We start from the raw sequence: 17344 nt of genomic DNA, 5'->3' as shown, positions 1-17344 counted from the left end.
GTTCCGGGAGGTGGACGTTCTGCTAGCGCCGACCACGTTGAGCGATGCCCCGTTGTTTAAGGATTTCATACGCAACAATAACCGCGACCAGTGTGCCGTGCAAGACTTTTGTACGCAGCCCGCGAATATGGCAGGCATTCCGGCGTTATCGGTGCCAATACGGCTTTCTTCTCGCGGGTTACCGTTAAGCTTGCAACTGATGGGCGATTCGTTTTCCGAAAAACTCCTTCTCAGCGTCGGCGGTTGGATAGAAAAAGAGGTTAACTTTTTAGCTTGCTATCAATAATCGCAAAAACGAACCCGGGACACTTACAAATAAAGTACTAATAGCAAATGTATTTATTTTACATAACCAGCCACAGTTCGGGCCACAAAGTTGTTAACCACTATCCAAAACACAACCGAAATAGAGTTGGGCACTTTGGTCGGGAAATTTATCAGACGACCGAACGGATCGAAATTGAAATTGTCGCCAAAAACGATAATGGAGGCGTAGCGGTACGAGAAGGAGATTACCATCAACACCAGTGCTAGTACCGCAATCCATCCGTAGTGGATGCCATATTCGTACATCACGCGCCTCACGTTATCTCGTCCTTTGGCTTCGTTCAATTTCGTTTCCATGGCCACGACCGCACGTTCGCATTTCACGTACTTTATGTAATCTTCGCGCATTGATATTTTAGAGAGGTCCGCTCGTAATACAGCTATCTCGGACTTGAGCACTCGCACTTCGGGACTATCGTAACAAAAGAGTGGTACTATCTGAAACGACACATTGGACGGAACGTATTGGATATGATTGACATTGTTCAAAGCACTCACCTTTTTAGTAATCTTCGAGGCAAACGCCATCAGACCGCACACGAACGGAATTACGAATATTAGATACATAATGTGCAATTTTGCTCGGAATACTTTCCGCCGTCTTGGAAATTACTCCTTGGAGCAGTGGTTTGTTTTGTTTTGTTTTATAACTCCTCGTGCTTTGACGTTTAACTTCGAACTACGTTCGAAAATAAACAATTGATTTCGAATGATAATTCCAATCGTTTGTACTTGCTACGTTTATATTTCTAGGTACTACAAAAATAAAGTCTTTTTTTGTTTCAGCAACGCAAGCAGTTTTGTATTCGCAAATGCTCAGAATTTGTAGTAAATACGATAATCGCACATGGTAGTTTCCGACCACTAGATGGTGCTGGCAATCGGATCAGACTGCGTCAGAGTAGCTGTCAAAATCCGTCTCATCGTTTCATTCAGTCCGAGTCGAAATCTGTCCGGCACTCGTTCGGGGTTTTATACGTGGAGAGTGATCGTGGTACGCGAAAGGAGTCTTCCTTGGAGCGTGCGACTCCTTTTCCACAAGGACACTCGTCTACCGGAAAGCCAATAGCCCCGCACAGTGGCCACTGTCTACTCCATCTGCTAGCAAGCTTTGTGTGCACGAAAACAGTGCGTTTCGGCATACGATGGCCGGGCTTCTTTCGATATCATCGCGGAATCTTCCCCGAGCGGCTGTCCGCTTCAGCCTACGCACGTTGGAAGGACAATCTTTTACCCAGGAGGTAAGTGCTTCTATACCTCTTCACTACTGTACGGTTGAAGCCTATTTGCAATTCGACCGATGTGCCAAATTTTCGCACAAAATCGCACCGGGGAAGACGGAGGATTATGTAATCTTGGACGAGTTTCTCACGAACCGGCAGGTTGCGCGATCTTTCGCACCGTTCGTCAGCCTAGCGCCAGGGCGCGATTATCGCTCGAGTTGCAGGTCAAGGCTGCCGAAACCGATTTTAACCGTTTTCGCTAGAAAAACCCGTGCGTTCCGTGAAGGCTGTCCGCTAATGGAAGTTTTCGTTCACTTTTTTGTAGGTTGCCGCCGTCGGTTCCAGATCCTACCACCAGGGGCGCCAGCTTAGCATTGCTCGGTCAGCGGTTGACGACCGCGGTCGCCTTGGTGCCAACAACGCGGTATCGGCGGCTCAAAAGTGAGAGAAAGTGTTTTGATTTTATTTATAGCCGGGCCTCTCCGTTCTCACGGCGTGGCTCGATTCGGTAATTTGCATATGGTTCAATCATTGTAGCAGATTGAATACATTGTAGATTACCGTTTTTTGCGCAAGGGAAAGCAACGCGAAAGCTATTGCGCACGCGAGCGAGTTTGTTTACGATCGAGCTTTGTGATGGGAATTAGCGGCTGGCTTCTAATCGTGTTTTCTGTGCTTTTGTCCGTGTCCGCTGAATTGATAGCTCAATCAGAGAATGGCGCCAGAGTGAGCGTACCATCTTTACTTCCGCACGTATGCTGGAGATCGTGAAGGTGCCACCGTTTGCCGACTCCGTGTCCGAAGGTGATGTGAAGTTCGAGAAGAAAGTAGGCGATGCCGTCGCTGCCGACGAAGTGGTCATGGAGATCGAAACCGATAAGACGACCGTCGGAGTTCCCTCACCGGCTCACGGTATTATCGAGGAGATTTTCGTGGCTGACGGTGACACGGTCAAGGCCGGGCAGCAATTGTTTAAGCTGAAAATCACCGGCGAAGCACCGAAGGCAGCTGCCAAACCGGCAGAAGCACCGGCTGCTGCTGCTCCGCCTCCGCCGCCTCCTCCACCACCCCCGCCGGTAGCAGCGGCCGCGGTTCCGAGGCCACCACCACCCCCACCGCCGAAACATGCGGGTGGTCCGCCACCACCACCACCGAAACCGGCTGCACCGATTAGCCGGATGCCGGTGGCAGCCATCCGGCATGCGCAGGCCATCGAGGCGGCTACGGTGAAGGTGCCACCGGCCGATTACAGCAAAGAAATCACCGGAACGCGCACGGAACAGCGGGTCAAGATGACCCGTATGCGGCTGAAGATTGCCTCCCGGTTGAAGGAGGCGCAAAACACGAACGCCATGCTGACAACGTTCAACGAAGTCGACATGAGGTAAGTTGGCCACCGTCGTTATCTTTACTGTGCTTTCGGTCCCCTTCTTGAAGAGCCTTATCGCTGGTGGCAACAGCAGCACAAGCACAAACTTGACGCGTCGCTAATCCGTATGTCGCACCGAGTTTCACCGTGCACCACCAATGTCAAATGACATAGGCCGGGCCGGGCCCCCATGTACTGGTGTCTTTATCACTTCGATCGTTCTTAATGGTCCGCAGTGGACAAACGAAAGTTCGTTCGATCGAATTCATTCCTAGTCCGGTGCCCGTGACATTGGTGCGTTGTCTTGTGCATCACATGATTCAGCGTGATCGTTGGTGACGCGTCATGATGATGATGACGGCGGACGCAATCTGAAGGCCATTGGCATGACGTAATGTAAGCGGAACCGACTTTACGCGAAAACGCATGCGCTATGCTGACCGAAGTTTGAAACTATGGTTCCGCGAACGGTGTTAATGGACGGACAATCCGAAACCATTATTTTGCGCCAAATATTATAAAAATAACACGGATATTCGCTTTGCACGATAGCGTGAGGGGCGAGTGGTCGAAATGATGAAGGATGCGTAATTTTAGAACTGCACTGACGCACACAGACGGTTCCTATTTGTAAAGCTATGCGATTTAAAGTATTAATATATCACTTAATTTCTTACGTTTGTCTGCGATATTACAAATGTATGCCATGTTTACCTTTCAGCTTTATTATGGAGTTCCGCAAGCAACATTTGGATGCATTCGTGAAGAAGTATGGCATGAAGCTCGGCTTCATGTCGGCCTTCTCTAAAGCTGCCGCATTCGCACTGCAAGACCAACCCGTTGTTAATGCTGTTATTGAAGAGAATGTAAGTGTTCGGGGTAGGTGTATTCCCTAGACATCCGTTACTTATCTCTTGTGACCATCTTATTTGCAGGAAATTGTCTACCGCGATTATGTTGACATTTCGGTAGCCGTGGCTTCCCCCAAAGGATTGGTCGTGCCGGTTCTGCGAAATGTGGAGGGTATGAACTTTGCCGACATCGAAATAGCTATCGCCGGATTGGCGGACAAAGCGAAGAAGGGAACACTGGCAGTGGAGGACATGGATGGTGGTACCTTTACCATCTCGAACGGAGGCGTGTTCGGATCGTTGCTTGGTACGCCAATTATCAACCCACCGCAGAGTGCTATCTTGGGAATGCATGGCATCTTCGATCGCCCAATCGCTGTTAAAGGACAGGTAATTGGAACGGAACTGGTACACAATGGTGTTGAGTGTTGTACTAATATTAGCCAAATCTTCCATCCTTAAGGTGGTAGTTCGACCAATGATGTATATCGCCCTTACCTACGATCATCGACTGATCGATGGACGTGAGGCTGTGACTTTCCTCCGCAAGGTCAAGGCTGCCGTAGAAGATCCACGTATTATTTTGGCTGGTCTGTAAGAACACACACACACCAATCAATGCGTGCGTTCACAACGGGACGGGTCTCCTAAAAAACAGCCAACGTATGATCGGCGAGATAGTATGATCACTTACTGCATAACGGTTTAGATTGGACGATGCGAGAACAAACACAAGAGACACAAGTTGCTTACGCATCACATCACAGGCACTACCAATATTTCACGGCTAAATCTGTTTCTTCACATCTTCTATGCGAATCTTATTTCATACCGCTATCACCACTTTGAGCCTCTTAGAGGACGCTACGACGTAGATCTTTGGCATTGCACCCAGTTATCATCAAGTGTGGCATCAGTATTTGTGGGAACTCAAAAGAATCGTCATCCGACGTTATGACGAACCGTAGTTGTTTCTCTGCAAAACATCCATGTTGCCTTCTGTTTCGATTTTTTTCCTCGCGTTCGTGTACCACGCGTTACGCAAGGAAGACGAAGTGCCATGGCCAGAACATGCGATGCTATCGTTGCTTCCGCGGTACTTATAATGTTAGTGGACATTACAGTATCTATAACCACCCGAGAAATCTGTATGGTGCTAAATTAGTGTTGTATCGTAAGCTCCTACATCGTGCCGGAGGACAAGCGTTTGTGATCGAATATGAATGCTTAATAACATCTTACTATGATCACTTATCCGACCGCAGAAAGTGATGCCAATATGCGTCGTTAGGTAGAGAAGTATTTATTTGAAGAAAAAAAAAACGAAAAATAAATCATGAATTAACTGAATTCGTATGTGTTTTTAAACCTTTCTTTTGGGACCCATTTACATTTCTGCGTAAGTTATTTTAGGTCTAATTGTTGGAATGTTCCTTTAGTGTAAAATAAACACTGGGAACGTAATAAATAAAAAACTGCATAAATTGTTCAATTATAAAGTTCATCGCTAGTATTACTTTTAATTTATTTATTACTGGTAAATGTAAATTTCGACGTAACCGAAACAAAAATAAAATGGGAAGAAAATAAACGCTTCCCGCTAAAAACGCTTCGTTGAATCTTTCCGAAATATTTCATCCGTGCTTTTCGGAGAATTCAAACCGGAAATAAACTGTTGCCGGAAAGCTTCTTCATTCGTGTTTCGTTGGCCGTAAGCACGAATAAGGAACATAAATAATAATTCCATGCTTATGATTATTTAGCGTCACCTGAAAACCTACGATTTTTGGGCCATAACGATGGAAAATCCGTATCATTTGAGACAATTTCAAAGCACCAACATCAATGTTTGAAACTTTCCCAATTCAGAATTTTTGTACTTCTTTATTGAAACAGTAGTTCTTCTTAGTGGTAGATAGTTCAGTTAGTAGAAGCCTCTGAATAAGTTCTAATGCCTCCGAATGTCAATGGAAAAGAGCAATTTAAATTGTTGGTATGTAAAAAAATATTATTACTCTCTAATTTCTGTGTTACTAAGTTATTCATAAAAACAAAGGCTTAGCTAACACTCCACGCACATAACAATCGAACATATTAAAAGTTCTTAAAAATGATAATATACTTTTATCGTTTCTTGTGTACTGGGAGCTTGCAAGCGTGTAGGAAAATTATATCGATTTTTTATTGGATGCAAGGCCAAGTGGGACAGATCCTTGCTATGCACCATTTCTGAACGGAAAATGAATGGAACGGGAAAAAATGGAATTTAAACTGTTAGTGCAGGGGTTATTTTCTCCCAGCTGCATTACCAAATGCTTTTACCAACTCTTGAATTGGTGATTACTTTTGTGAGTTAGATTTTTGTACTGAAGGCCATCCACAGCCATTGCGTATTAAAATAGTTTTTAATTTTCAAATTGCAGTTCCGATGGAATAAGGCTTGAAATATATTTTGTAATGAAAACAAAATAATCACTGCAGTGTCTTTATAGCAAACAGTAAAGTAACAAATAAAAAATAATTGTAAAGTCCCCTATACTCTGTTTAGTATTGTGGTCCTTGTGGCACAAGGAATGATGGTCATGCTTTTGGCCAATAATGATTCTTGTATGAGCTTCAATCATGAAAAACCGGTCGTAAACAATCATTGAAGAATGGTCTTGTCTGTAAATTGTCCAGCGCCCGAAACATACAAAAGAGATTTCTTTCGTCCCCGACTCTTACTCCAATACCGATCGAGACATGGAATCTATGTAAAAAACGTGAAATAGGCAAAGCACATTAATGTCGGAAGTTTTGTCATAAACGATGACAAATGAGCTAATGATTTCGTTTCAAATAAACTTATTTCCGCTGCCTTGGCAGCTGCTAGCTAGTAGCTGACGGGGAATACCAAAAAAGGTTATCGCAAACTTACTGAAGTGCGCCACATCGAACCAAAAACCGCTCATTTTGTCATCGTTAACTTCTTGACTGCAGTCCAAGCGTAGTTCGGAAGTTTTTCATGCACTATAAATATCGAAACATGCACCCTTTAAATGTATTGCCCCGTTGCAAGTTTGATAATTTTTCGTGCTGCTGTAAGGTAAACATTGATACACGAATAACGTACAAATGTTACAAAATTATTCTTTATTGGCTTTAGTTACATTTTTTTCACATTTCTTTCGTTTTCTTTCACGGCGGCATTGTCTAAACATATTGTTACAATGTTTCTCCAAAACATTTTTTGTATCCAGCGAAATTTTCTTCATATTTTTAAGACGTTCTGTGACTAAAAAGCATACAAACGAGCACGACAACATGTCTGTTCAGTTTTGTATTGGCTAGTATTTGATCTAATGACTTCTTTACTGATCACTGTTGTGGATTATTCAATTTTTGCTACTTATCAACTATCCATTTAACTGTTTATAGGAGTTTTCATATTTTCAATTCGCTTGCAGCGTCGGTTTCTTCTTTGGTGTTTCATTTCTGGTTGGAGTAGGAAAATCATTTGAGTTTTCGTGTCGCAAAAGCTGTAGGCTTAATTTGTTGCGCCTAATTTCCGTAGCAAAATCCAGTTTAAGTCCACGACAATTAAGATAAGGTAATTCAATTTCGTTCGAATGGTTGCCCGGGGTCAGCTATTAAAGTTCCTATTGTCCAGTCAGAAAGAAAACGTGCGCTACCTTTTGGCAAACTGTCCATTGCTATGAGAGGTCACGGATTGTCTGTTTGATAATGAATTTCTCCACGGACAATGACAATGACCGAAGCAAACGACAACGACGTAAGACGGTATGTAGAGAGGAGCCTCAAAAGTGTGTCACGGATTTAGAGCAGAGATGATTTTGTAAGTCCTGTTATGAGTTTTGCCATAATTTACTCGCCAGTTCTGCTGCCAATCGTGATTTGCATCAATTCAACCAGTGGAAAGTTGTCCAAAGGGGTCGGCGCAATCCGAAACCCGTTAAGGTTTTTTTAGACTTCCAAAACAGGCCCATCCCATTTTTGCTTTCTTCCCCTACTAACAGTTTTTACGCATTGTGTGTGTCTGGTTCGAGATTGTGTGACAAGAGTCAATTGAAAGCGTCCCAAAGGGAGGAATCGTTGTCGGTTCAAGGGGACGCGCTTAAAACAGGGCTGTCGGGGCACAGGGAAGTGCAGCTGATCGCCGTTGCCGTGTACTGGTTGTGGTTATGTTTTGTAGTTTAAGAAATTCTTAAAACAGAAATTGGCAAGCTGATTTTTGTACTTTTTTCAATAGTTTTTTTACAACACCATAAGTGGAGTCTTATAAACTAATGCGAGAATACGAGTTTTATTTAACATATTATTCTGATTTTTTCTTCATGTGTCATTTGCGAGGCTTATAATGATTTTAGATAACGAACTCAGTCCAAGATCTTTGAAAATTGAAACAGTGGTCCAACTTTTTGTAACGTGCGCCAACTTCCGTTTTCATTTAAATGGCCTCTTCTTGAAATCTTGAACACTGTTCACTTCATAGAGCGTAGGGCTGAAATAGGTTTTGAACATCACTTTTTTTATTTGTCCTGGCACCTTTTTCAATTTCCGATAATACCATACTAAATTGCATACGCGTTCCATAGTACGCAAAAGCATACATCACCAGAAACAAAAAGGACCGTTTATGTTTTGCTTCGCACTGGTTATTGAATGTAAAATTTATTGAAGCCTTTTTATAATTGCTGTAGAATTGTTTTAAGCTCAAAACGAATATTCACTTCTTACAGGAATTGTAAGGATAATCCGTGTCGCCATAGTAGTAAGGTTAGGTCTTGTATTATTTTTTGCTCACCGACATGTAAGGCACATTCAGCTAAATTATGAAGTGTGTATGCCCTTCTCACAGCTTGTTTTTGCCTTATTAAATTTAATTTTATAGGCTCTAGTTTTTGTGTTCCATCCAACAGTACAGTTTAGGCCAGAGACAGATTTATGCTTCTTGTGGCGAAAGAGAAGTTTTAATTGTTATTGGCTTATGCTGTTAGGTTTCTTTTTTGTATAATCTTCTATAACGGTCGGTGCAACCATATTCTATCATGTTCCTTATGTTTGATGTAAAAGTACCTGAGAAAGTTTGTGGCGTTCTTGAAATTTTCTTCACCGTGCAGAGTAGCTTCAATTAAATTAAACATTTCTTCCAAGAAATAAGCTACGCCGCGTCACAACAATCATCGCCCTTTCAAATCACACTTACGTTGTCCTAAGAATATTCATTTAAAACGTTTACGTTAAGGCAAGCTCACCCCTTTAACCTAGATAAACTACAATTAAATTTATTCGTAATCCTATTCATGCTGACACTAAGTATGTCTGTTTCTAACTCGCAAGAAACTGTGTGCGATATTGAATGGTGAGATAGAGGCAGGCAGTATCCAGCTATAGGTGTATCGTTTGCGATACGAATACAGTGTAGTTTGAGAATTGGTCGCGATATAATGCGTCAATCAGAAGTTCAACCGTGGAATCGATTCGCAATTAACTCCCAGTGTGAACGAATGTGGAAGATGTAGGATGATCACTTTGGAGGTGTCCATTATAGGTCGGAAGTACTATTGCAATTTTCGAAGAGGGTATGCTAGCTTTATATAATGGGCAGAGTGTTTTTTTCTGTGATAGAAATTAATTCGTTTACATTGATCGGAACGAGTTTAGAATACACACTAAGAATAGCAAAGATTAAGAAAGAACTAAATTCGTTTTCACAAAAAATACATCAGAGACAAAACTACACTCGGTTGAAATAAATATTGTACGCACCTATTCAATACACCTTCGAAGAAGCCTGATTTTGTCGCCTAGTTGGGTTTAGATTTGCTTCAACTGTAAAACGATAAATAAACAGTATTGTTTCGTTCCGAAAGCGTACGATTTAGTCCGAACCGATTTGTTCGCCTTGTCGGTATTTGTTAAGGATGTTGACAAGCTTATGTTAGAACAAAAAACATGTTAATTTCTCTGTTGGTTTCATATTACCGGAACTGGTTTTAGAACGGTTTGCTTGTGACGCTACTCGCAAGAGACTTAACCTCAGTCGCCTAGATTGTGGCCGTGAGTGGATACTGAAAGGTTCGGTTCGAATGGCAGAATTCTTATTGGTTCGATGCCTGAATGGATAAAACTCTGATTATTAGAAACGATGATTGCCATTTGCGCTGCCGTTACCAGCTATGCCCATTCTCAGCCACTGCTGCACTATCCATGAGTCTAATGTAAGTTGTCCGGGTTTGTCGACTAGAAGAACGTAATCAATTACGATATTCATAACTTTCGAGCAATTCGGCAAAAGAACTACCGGCGTCAAGTAGGAGAGTCGGGGGCTGGAGGTTGTTTCGATGTTTCAGTATCGTTTCTGCACGTTCTTCTCAACCCGTCCCAGCGAATCCGAAGCTTCTTAAAAGGAATCTCCAGACCGGCCCGAGAGAAACGACGTGCAGAACACTTTCTCCTACTACATCGTCAGCATGAAAGAGATTTCTTGCTCGGCTCGTTCGAGTTTCTAGAAAAGTTTTCCCTGATTTGGCTTCTGTACCTCTTTTCTTCGGTACTTTTCTTTAGAAGGTACTTAAAATATGCAAATTTAGTTTGCTTCACTTTTGCGGTGCAAATATGCTACGCCACCCATCTCACAGATCGGTGCAGCCAATGGCTCCCAATCTAGCGTCTTGGTGAGCAGCGGTAGAAGAAGGTGGCCAACTTTCTGAAGGATTAGACCCTACCTAAGACATTGACCCACGGTCCCAGTGGCAGTGGAGATTAGGCGGCAGTTAAAGGGTGCGCAAGAATTAGCAAACTTTTCCCATCGTCTTAAGCCAACATTTCTGTTTTGGAGTTTTTGCAGAATGGTTCATTTGTTGCGTTTTTGTTCGGTGTGTTTTGTTGAATTTTGCTGCAATGTTTCATGTTTTCCTAAATGCCGCCTAATTGACTGGCCGGAAATAGTCAGATCGTGGTTGCCGGGTATCAGCTTCGGTTTGGCTTTGATATTTGCTGCAGAATAGTTTCTGAATTTGATATACACGGTGCGGAATGGTCATTATGCAAAAGTTTGTTTTTTGTTAGTTTTGAACGGCACTTCTGATTTGGGTTTGTATTTTCGTGACATGTCTGATTGCGCGAAGGTCAATTCACTTGATCAAACGTTCAGCATTGAAAAAAGAAATCGCTTGTTCTGTCAGTGTGCGAAATGTCTGCCGATAAAATCTTCAAGACATAACTTAGCCTAGCACAGTGTCCGTTGGTTTGCAAGAGATGCCCTGTAACTAAAGAAATGTAACGGGGCCTGTTCGGGTTCATGATGCACAGGCCTCTTTATGGGTTTTGGCTACGCTCGCACCGGTCATCAAAGGTCCGGTGCGATAGGTGAAAGGCGGCAGCGAAGAAAGTCATGTTGACGTGATTTTGATGGTAGAAAATGTATCTTGTCATTCACTTGACGCTTCACCTCGAGCTCGCCCTTCGGTTTACGAAGGAGAGAGAGGTGGAATAATTTACTGAAGGAAATTTGCTTTGCTTGAAGATACTGAAATTTCATCAAGGAAATAAGTTTCTGGTATCTTTGGTGATGTGCTTTTTCTCTAACGGAACATCATGTAGCTGGACGGTGATGATGGACTTTCTTCTCGTCGCCTACAGTAGGTGGTACTCAGTGGTTAGTCTTTTTGAGGGAAGGTTAATTAACAAAATATTTCGTTCGTTCGCTATTAGGAATAATTTGATTACATTTCCGTGTACGTATACGTCGGAGACCGTAGGGTGTGTGGCTTCTGGATATTTTTTTTGTATCATAGTTTTCTGTTTCTTTGCCGGAAATTGTCTCTACCGAAAGGAGTTTCTTTGGGATTGGTTTGGGAACGCTTTCGTAGTCCTCTCAATTTCAGTGTTAGCTGTAAATAGGAACATGTGTAGTGTTTGGAAAGTGTGCCGTCGCTTTTGTAACAATAATGCCGCCACATGCTGCCAATGGCCTGTTCCAGATATTGATCCGTATGATTATATTTCTTGAACCGTTATTTTATTGTTTGTTTTGTTTTGCTTTTCACATAAATTCCAAAAATTTACATGCATTCTGATTTTCGATGTTTTGGGTCTGCGATTTCTGTTGTTTCAAATGTTTTTTGTAGATTCATTTGTGTTTTTTTATTTTTATAGCAATTGTTACTATTTTTCGTTTGGCCAGTTTAGTTTGAAACATGTATATTTTGATTTTACGATACATCATTTGAACGGTGTGGAATATTTAAATTGTGTTTTTTATATTTATTTTGGAATTTCGATCATTGACTTTTTGTTTCTGTTTGCATGTTAATCTTTCTTTGGGCCATTTTGTGTAATCTTGTGAAATTGAATTATTGGCAAGGTGGCTCTTTTTATTCAAAACTGTAATGCTTTAGAATTAATTTCTTCGAGCGGAAGGCATTCATTTGCAATGAAGCGATAACTTGAGCTCCGGACTGTGGTTCTGAGGGTGCGTATGGCACGTTGTGAGGACACGCAACGAAGACGATCCCAAATATCCTTAGACAAGTTTGCCGCGATGTGGGTTTGGAATAGATTTTGCATCAAAGAGAATTTCTTTATCGTTAAAAAGACCTCCCAGTAATCACAGCGTCCCTCTGTCCCGTCTAGAATCCTCTGAAAATCCGATAGGCCAAATTCCTTCAAATTTTGTCTGTTATTTTAATATTTGATGGACCACTTGATTGTTCGTTGCTCACCCATCCTCTAATACATGGTCGGTTTGGCTTGTAAATATTTCTGAAGGCTGAGTTTGACTATAATTAAGATTGGTATCGCGGTTTTTGGAATTTTGTGGGATAGTTGTAATGAGTTTCTGATAATTCGAACAATCTTTGAAGATTTGCATGAAACCCATGATACTTGTTGGCTTCGAGAAGGAATGTTAAATGAATTTTTATCCCTTTCCATTACTCGCACAACAACGAATTAATGCGTGCAGGATCCTTTAGCTAACCGAACAGACCCAACAGATAGAGCATATTCGTATATTGCACAATGGAAAGAACACTTCTCATACCTTCTTGGAAGCGCTGATATTTCTTGTCTATCCAGAACAGGCTATCGATTTGGTTTGTTTTGTAGAAAATAGGTAAATTTGTAATAACAGTAAAGATTATCTAACAATCGTGTTTACGGTCTGGACAAACGGTCTAGGTTTAGGTTTCAGACTAGATTTGGGTTATTTTCGATGCTTTTTTTTCCTGTATCCTTTTCTTGTTTATGTTTCTTAAATACGGCAATGGCTTGATTTGAAGATGCACTAATGAACATGCAGCCGTGCAGCAAACAAATGACCAGTTTGCAATGGAATGCTAGTACTATTTAAATTGTTTTTCGTAGTTTTCGGGGGTTGCTCTGAAAATTCATACTCGATTTTGTGGACGTTGTTTTGAGCTGAGCTTCGCTCTTGCGAGTAGTATTATTTCTATTGGAAAATAATAAGACTTTTGTATTTGCTGCAATTCAGCTTGTGCTAGTTTTTCGCGATTGTTTTTGATTATTATATTCCTGTCTAGAAGAGAAGAGTAATAAAAAAAATCATTTTAATAACTCGTAGCTGGCTTCATATGATTGGTAACTAGTTATACGTTACGATATTTCAGTTACTTTTAGATGGAATGTTCGTAAAGTGTACGAAAAAAAAAAAATGTTCGTACCTAATACTTTATGAACAGGGTTTTGGTATGAATCATTTCGAATTTCGCCTTTAGACACACTTAATTTAAACTTTACATTAAATTGACCTGTTTTCAGTAATAATAAAAAAATTGAAATACTGCAAAGCAAGAAACTAAATAGATTTAATACAAAAACTGGATGCCTTCTTTCGCATGGGTTATTGGTTTACATTATGTTTTGCTAGGAATTGTGTTTTTGATAGTACGCCACGCCACGTGTCGATAGTTTTCCGGTCTATCCTATTTTATGACAGAAATTATTGCCATTGATGAATTTGGAGTGATCACAAGTCATTTTTTGTATTCTAATTCGCTGAGGTTTTTTGAAAATATTTTTAGTCAAACTAGAAGACTGGAAAACCAACTTTTTCTTTATAAACATCAACAATCGTTTTCGAACAATTCGAACAGAAATCCAAGTTCGTGTTTGCATATTGTTTTATACGTTGGAGCTTGCAAATATGTTCCATATGTGTAATATAAATTTCAACTAATGCGTTTCGCAGTTAAACAGCAATTTTGCACTTTCGAGCATGTCGCTTTTTTCAACAGTAAAGTAAATACGTTTTAGTTCAGTAACACTGTCGGGTCACGTATAATTCGTTTTGAAGATTGACTAATTTTCTTGTAGATTTAGCTATGTTTTAATTTGGCAATATAACGCCAAAACTGTTCATTGTTTGTTCTGGTGAATCACTTTCTCATGATTTAACGGTTTGCATAATTTAAGTCTGCCGTGAAGCAATCTAAGAAATCGCGCCATTTGGACGATATCCTATCACAGTCAAAATGAGAATGACAATGAAAATAATTTCTGTTATAAATTTGTCATATCTTTTGCTTTGTTTGCATTTTTTGGTGTTCTGCTAAAATTGAATAATTTTAAACATTCCAACACATTTTTGCGTTTGTTGAATTTTGGCGATCTCTTTTTGACGAGTAAACGATTTGAGTTTGCTTTACAAAAGAGTTGCTGTCTTTTGATGAATGTGAAACACTAAATATTACTTTTACAATTATGTGCACAAACATTTTGGATACTATTTCAACAAAAATAGATTATCACATTTCTGGTTGCGGTTTTGCTCAGTATCTTACTTTAAGACTTGGTCATACGTTTTAACAAAATATTTACTATTCGAATCAGTTTTTGTGTGTGTAAAGTTAACATAGATCCGAACCAAATGGCTTTCGAATCCCGCCGTTACGGCTTATCTGTTTTGCAGAATTAGTTTCGAATTGTTTAGACCTCTTTGCCGTGAATGGTAAGAAATGGCCACTGAAATGGATTTGATTCTACGGAAAATCGCCGCATATCCTGACTCACTGTAACCGAAACAAAACATTCCAGTTTTTGTTTGTTGCTATTGTTTCTTGGTGCTGCCAACGGTAATTGTGCGTTGGCGTGTGTGTCTGTGGCGTGTGTGACTGAAAGTGCTGTGTGGTGAACCTGTGTAATAGTATTGTTAACGACAAATCAATGTCTATTTCGTGCAATGATTAACAACTTAATCCTGGGTTGAAGCTTTGTTTGTTGGTCAATAGTTATTTTAACATAAAGTTCAAGATTTTTTGTGCAACGAGCAGAATTTATATTTGCCCAGCTTCTGACAACTCTATTGTCTTGGTTGTGAAAACATCAGTCAAATAAAGTATTTTTTTATGATTACGCTATTGACCACAAGCTTGCGTCTCAACTGTTTACTTTTGGAGAATGTGGCTTACTCTAGAAACTTATGATAAAATATAAAATTGGAGCGATGCATACGTTTGCGTGGTTAAGCTTTTCTTGTTTTCGTTGTGAGATAAGTTTAAAACTTATCGTTACTTTTGAATTTTAGACTGCATGTTTTTGCGGATTATTTGATTCCAAGAATCGTCACTCTAACGACAATATTTCCTGTGGAGGTTGTTTCAGGATGTTCTGGATTCAAACTATTTTGAATCAATGACTTAAATCAATTTGCAATTGGACGTGTGTGGTGAAAAAGGCAACCAAAAAGACAATGATTCCTTCACATTCTTGATGTTGCTTGTCAACGAACGAAATATAATAAGATTTGTATACTTCTCTGGAAGCTTTGGTGTCCGGCGTAGGATGCAAGCTCCTACCGCAAAGCTTTTTAGGTCCTGTCCCCCGATGGCGTCACCCGGTGGCGAACAAACACACGCCGTGCTGCTAGCTGGATTTTCGATGTAGGTTGAAGTAAGCGTAGTCGTTTCGAACATGACGGGGAAATCTCCAGGACTTCCCCTTCGATTTTTCTCCTTCATTTCCGTCGTTTGGTGCCGAACCGTATTCCGAAGAAGCATTTTTCTCCAGCACGATTACAATTTTCTCTGCGTGGAGGAGTGTTTCCCGCCAGGATATGTACTCGCGATGCTCCAGAGAGCACCCCTTCAGTTTCACTATGTTTTGAATTTACTGTGTGTGCGTGATTTAGCCGGCCATCGGGCGCGTGTTTGCGTTTACGTGGGTGACACGTGCTGCATGCCAAGTGTAGCCTCTACTTAGCGAGTCTGGAATCCGGCGTAGTCGTCGTCATCTTGAGCGCCTCCTTACAATTTACTTGTATCCGACGCTCATCGCTGCGAAGATGGACAAGATGGCGTATCAATATTTTATTCATAAACTCCTTCGTCCGTTTTTTGGGTTTCGCACAGCGGTTCTGCTGGCCTGCCCAGGGCTGAGCTTTTCTTCGTAGTCTAGTTAACATAGACCTGTTTTGAATGAACATTCTTATCGCTCATGGCGATTTGAAAGAGCTTGATTGATTTCAGCTCTTCGGTCTTTCCACGCGATTCTTTGGCACTATTCCATGGTGCTCAGGTGGCGTATTATCCACGTATGGCGTTTTGCATTGTCAACATTGTGCTTTTATTATGCGTTATCGGAGTTTTAAGAGCCACTTATGATATCGAACAGTTTCCTGTTATGTGTCCGTTCTGGTTCGCACAAGAACCAACTTTGGCTATAGAATTCTTCTTGCTTTCGCTCAGTCTTGTAGTTCTGGGTGTTCAAGGGTTTCACTTATTTTTTTTATATGTGTGCTGTTCGTGTTTCTGTTTTCCATATATGATACTGAAGTATGTTGTCGGCTCGTTGAGTTCGTTCAATTCCTTCTATCTGTGAAAAAAATAAAAATGTATCAGCATAGCTTTAGCATGAAAGTATATTTATCGCAAAACTGTTTGGAAAAATTCATATTATGTTATGAAAACTGTAAACTATTGCACTTTATTACAACAACAATATGAAAAACGACAATTGCTTATAATTTGCACATATGCATTTCATTTCAATCGTTTTCATGGAGACTACTTCACTAATCGAAGAGTACAACTTTTGTTAACCTATCACACGTTTATATTAAAGTAAAAATACACCAACGCAGTTTGTCGAAACTTTAGCAATACTTTCAATTTGTATAGTACAAGGCTATATTGTTCACCAGACTTTTCGTTTCCCGAACCATTGTTCTTTGTACCTCTTTATTGGCACTTTTCAAGCCATCACAAAATGGCACGGATCACATCCCGTATTTCTTTTACAACTTTGCTTCGCTTTTAGCTCAATTTACCTTATTTTCCATTTCTTTTCATGTTCAACTTCACTTTATTCACATTTCGAACCTGTTTCTGTGTGATGTCTGTTGTTTGTGCATTACTCGTATTCTTTTGTTTTGCTAATTGTAGTTTTCGATGAATTTTCCAAGCCCACTACGGTTGGTTTTGGCGTATTGTCACTATCACTGCGAAATGTCTTTTTGCAACCATAATTATTTCATTGATTTTGCACACTGACACTGGTGACTGAAAACACTTTCTTCTTAGTAACGGCCAAGCGATGCTGTGCGGTTTGCACCT

The 17344-nt window shown here is 40.8% G+C and overlaps 2 protein-coding genes across 2 annotated transcripts; one reads left to right on the top strand and one right to left on the bottom strand.

The window, feature by feature from the left end:
* Positions 1-326: 326 nt before the first annotated feature.
* Positions 327-965, bottom strand: LOC128273757 (guided entry of tail-anchored proteins factor 1-like). The gene is made up of 2 exons (XM_053011794.1): positions 826-965; positions 327-765 (listed from the first exon to the last, which is right to left on the bottom strand). The coding sequence occupies exons 1-2, from the start codon at positions 892-894 to the stop codon at positions 340-342; spliced, it is 495 nt and encodes a 164-aa protein (XP_052867754.1). The 5' UTR covers positions 895-965; the 3' UTR covers positions 327-339.
* Positions 966-1269: 304 nt separating this feature from the next.
* Positions 1270-5114, top strand: LOC128274888 (dihydrolipoyllysine-residue succinyltransferase component of 2-oxoglutarate dehydrogenase complex, mitochondrial). The gene is made up of 6 exons (XM_053013228.1): positions 1270-1568; positions 1876-1991; positions 2254-2934; positions 3641-3785; positions 3855-4160; positions 4234-5114. The coding sequence occupies exons 1-6, from the start codon at positions 1473-1475 to the stop codon at positions 4366-4368; spliced, it is 1479 nt and encodes a 492-aa protein (XP_052869188.1). The 5' UTR covers positions 1270-1472; the 3' UTR covers positions 4369-5114.
* Positions 5115-17344: the final 12230 nt, after the last annotated feature.

This window comes from Anopheles cruzii, chromosome 3 (genome assembly GCF_943734635.1).
Source record: "Anopheles cruzii chromosome 3, idAnoCruzAS_RS32_06, whole genome shotgun sequence".
NCBI classification, from domain to species: domain Eukaryota; kingdom Metazoa; phylum Arthropoda; class Insecta; order Diptera; family Culicidae; genus Anopheles; species Anopheles cruzii.
Note: the sequence above shows the minus strand (reverse complement) of the source record. Positions and strands in the feature narration are given on the sequence as shown.

What these genes read in the sequence shown, in the direction of transcription:
- LOC128273757 (XM_053011794.1), bottom strand. Translation starts at nt 894, where the DNA reads ATGTATCTAATATTCGTAATTCCGTTCGTGTGCGGTCTGATGGCGTTT. An exon ending in CCTCGAAGATTACTAAAAAG is followed by an intron (nt 766 to 825) that starts GTGAGTGCTTTG and finishes GTGTCGTTTCAG; the next exon opens with ATAGTACCACTCTTTTGTTA.
- LOC128274888 (XM_053013228.1), top strand. Translation starts at nt 1,473, where the DNA reads ATGGCCGGGCTTCTTTCGATATCATCGCGGAATCTTCCCCGAGCGGCT. An exon ending in GCGGTATCGGCGGCTCAAAA is followed by an intron (nt 1,992 to 2,253) that starts GTGAGAGAAAGT and finishes CTGAATTGATAG; the next exon opens with CTCAATCAGAGAATGGCGCC. An exon ending in TTCAACGAAGTCGACATGAG is followed by an intron (nt 2,935 to 3,640) that starts GTAAGTTGGCCA and finishes TTTACCTTTCAG; the next exon opens with CTTTATTATGGAGTTCCGCA.